Source organism: Sphaeroforma arctica (genome assembly GCF_001186125.1).
Source record: "Sphaeroforma arctica JP610 unplaced genomic scaffold supercont1.4639, whole genome shotgun sequence".
Classification (NCBI taxonomy): Eukaryota; class Ichthyosporea; order Ichthyophonida; genus Sphaeroforma; species Sphaeroforma arctica.
The window spans coordinates 1-2,354 of record NW_014035919.1 but is presented as its reverse complement, the minus strand read 5'-3'; the positions used below and the strand labels follow the sequence as shown (position 1 = coordinate 2,354).

General features: G+C 43.8%; 1 protein-coding gene across 1 annotated transcript; it reads right to left on the bottom strand.

Moving 5' to 3' along the window:
* Positions 1-333: 333 nt before the first annotated feature.
* On the bottom strand, positions 334-1,595 carry SARC_14445 (hypothetical protein; the record flags this gene model as incomplete). Its single annotated transcript, XM_014291420.1, has 2 exons — positions 334-578; positions 1,381-1,595. Coding segments are annotated over 2 exons (460 nt in total), but the record flags the coding sequence as incomplete, so codon positions are not given.
* Positions 1,596-2,354: the final 759 nt, after the last annotated feature.

Genomic DNA, 2,354 nt, shown 5'->3' with positions numbered 1-2,354 from the left:
AAATATAAATATATATATACAAACACACACACACACACACACACACACACACATATATATATATACATATATACATACATATATATATATGTATGAAGCGTTTGCTAGAGCACTGCCACTAACTTCCAACATCAGTATTTGGTTGCTGAATGGCCGAATACGGCTAGCATATCTTCTAGAGGCAACCAAGGTAGACCGATCCATTCTTTCGAGAATGGCCGGATACGGCTAGCATATCTTCTAGAGGCAACCAAGGTCGACAGATCCATTCCTTCGAATAGTTACTATCTCCCCAGTACAATGCATCACGATCCACAATCGCCTGAATAACACTCATCGAAACCAAAACCCTAAACCTTGAACGGTACATACACTTTGGGGATCGGCTAGCAACTCCTGCAAATCATATAAGGCCGAGAGGTCTCTGTAGTAGGCACCCTCGAGTTCATATTTGGTAAGTATTTCCATATCGAGCCATCTGCGCGCGGCCACTCTGGGGACGATGAGACCGAACTCATCCACAGCCATTATCACAACAACACAGGGGAACAGGTACGTCACCACATCCACCACGGCGACTGGGAGGTAGGCACAGTGTAGGGTGAGCCCATTGGACAGTTATTTATAGACTGTTGAGGTGCGAGTGGGTCCGATAAAGCAACATAGGGGAACAGGTATGTCACCACATCCACCGCGGCGACTGAGAGGTAGGCACAGTGTAGGGTGAGCCCATTGGACAGTTATTTATAGACTGTTGAGATGCGAGTGGGTCTAATAAAACAACACAGGGGAACAGATACGTCACCACATCCACCACGGCGACTGGGAGGTAGGCACAGTTTAGGGTGAGCCCATTGGACAGTTATTTATAGACTGTTGAGATGCGAGTGGATGGCGAGCACACTGAACAAACACCCATAGATTTGTGAGACTGAAGCGGGCACTGAACAGGACATACAGCCATACCACTTAATCAGTGCGACATAATTATTTTGCGACATGGTTGGCTATCTTGCGACATGGTGATTATGTATTTGCATGGTACAGGTATATGGATTAGCGAGATAGAAGTGAGCAGCGACGTGATTATTTGCGACAGGATAGAAAGTATACCAAAAGATAGTATCAAAATAGAAAGGTTTACTCACAATCAATATCAAGTAGGGAGGCTTACCCACCAAAGCAGGTGACTTAGGTGTACATGACGGAACACACAAAGTAGACGAAGTATACAATGAAGTACAGCACCAAGTGTGTAACAAGATGAGTTTATACTATCAAAAGACAACGTTTGCCTGAAAATTTCGGACTAATGTTTAGGGTATAGGGTATCCGGTTTAGGTTTTAGGGATGTATAGAGCAAAAAAAAAGGGTACCTACCGAAGCAGGTGTCTTGGTTGCACAAGACGGCCCACAGAAAGTAGACAAAGTACACAGTGAAGTACAGCACAAACAGCCGCAGGTTCGTGTGCAAGTCCACAAAGAGCCGATGCGTCCTGCGGATTTGCCACCCGAAATAGGCGAAGGAGAACAACAACAGACCGTTGTAGGCGATATTAGCGGATAAGACTACGGCCACAGGGCACTCGTTCGCCCTGGATAGGCATGGGGAGTAAGGAAGCAAGAGGTGAGAGAGAAGTATAATGAAATCAGTACAATTGATATTTGTAATGTACAATTGATAAACCCCATGAGCAATGAATAAAGCAATATGAGGGGGAGGTACAAACTGAAATAAAAACTATATTTTGGATTTGTACTTGTAGTTTCTATGACTACGTAGATGACAGTGGACAGATAATACCCCAACGTAACACACACGCACACCTAAAGTCAGGTATGAAGGATGTAATAGGGATAACAGACGACATAGATGTCATAGACAGATATTATCCACACACAGCATACACACACCTAAAGTCAGGTATGAAGGATGTAATAGAAACAACAGACGACATAGATATCATGGACAGATATTATCCACACACAGCACACACACTCCTAAAGTCAGGTACGAAAGATGTAATAGAGACAACAGACGACATAGATGTCATGGACAGATATTATCCACACGCAGCACACACACACCGAAAGTCAGGTATGTGGACAGATATTATCCACCCACAACACCCACACACTATGTACACTAAAATGAACACAAACCCACCCACCATGTACACTAAAATGAACACAACACCCACCCACCATGTACACTAAAATGAACACAACACCCACCCACCATGTACACTAAAATGAACACAACACCCACCCACCATGTACACTATAATGAACACAACACACACACACCATGTACACTAAAATGAACACAACACCCACCCACTATGTACACTAAA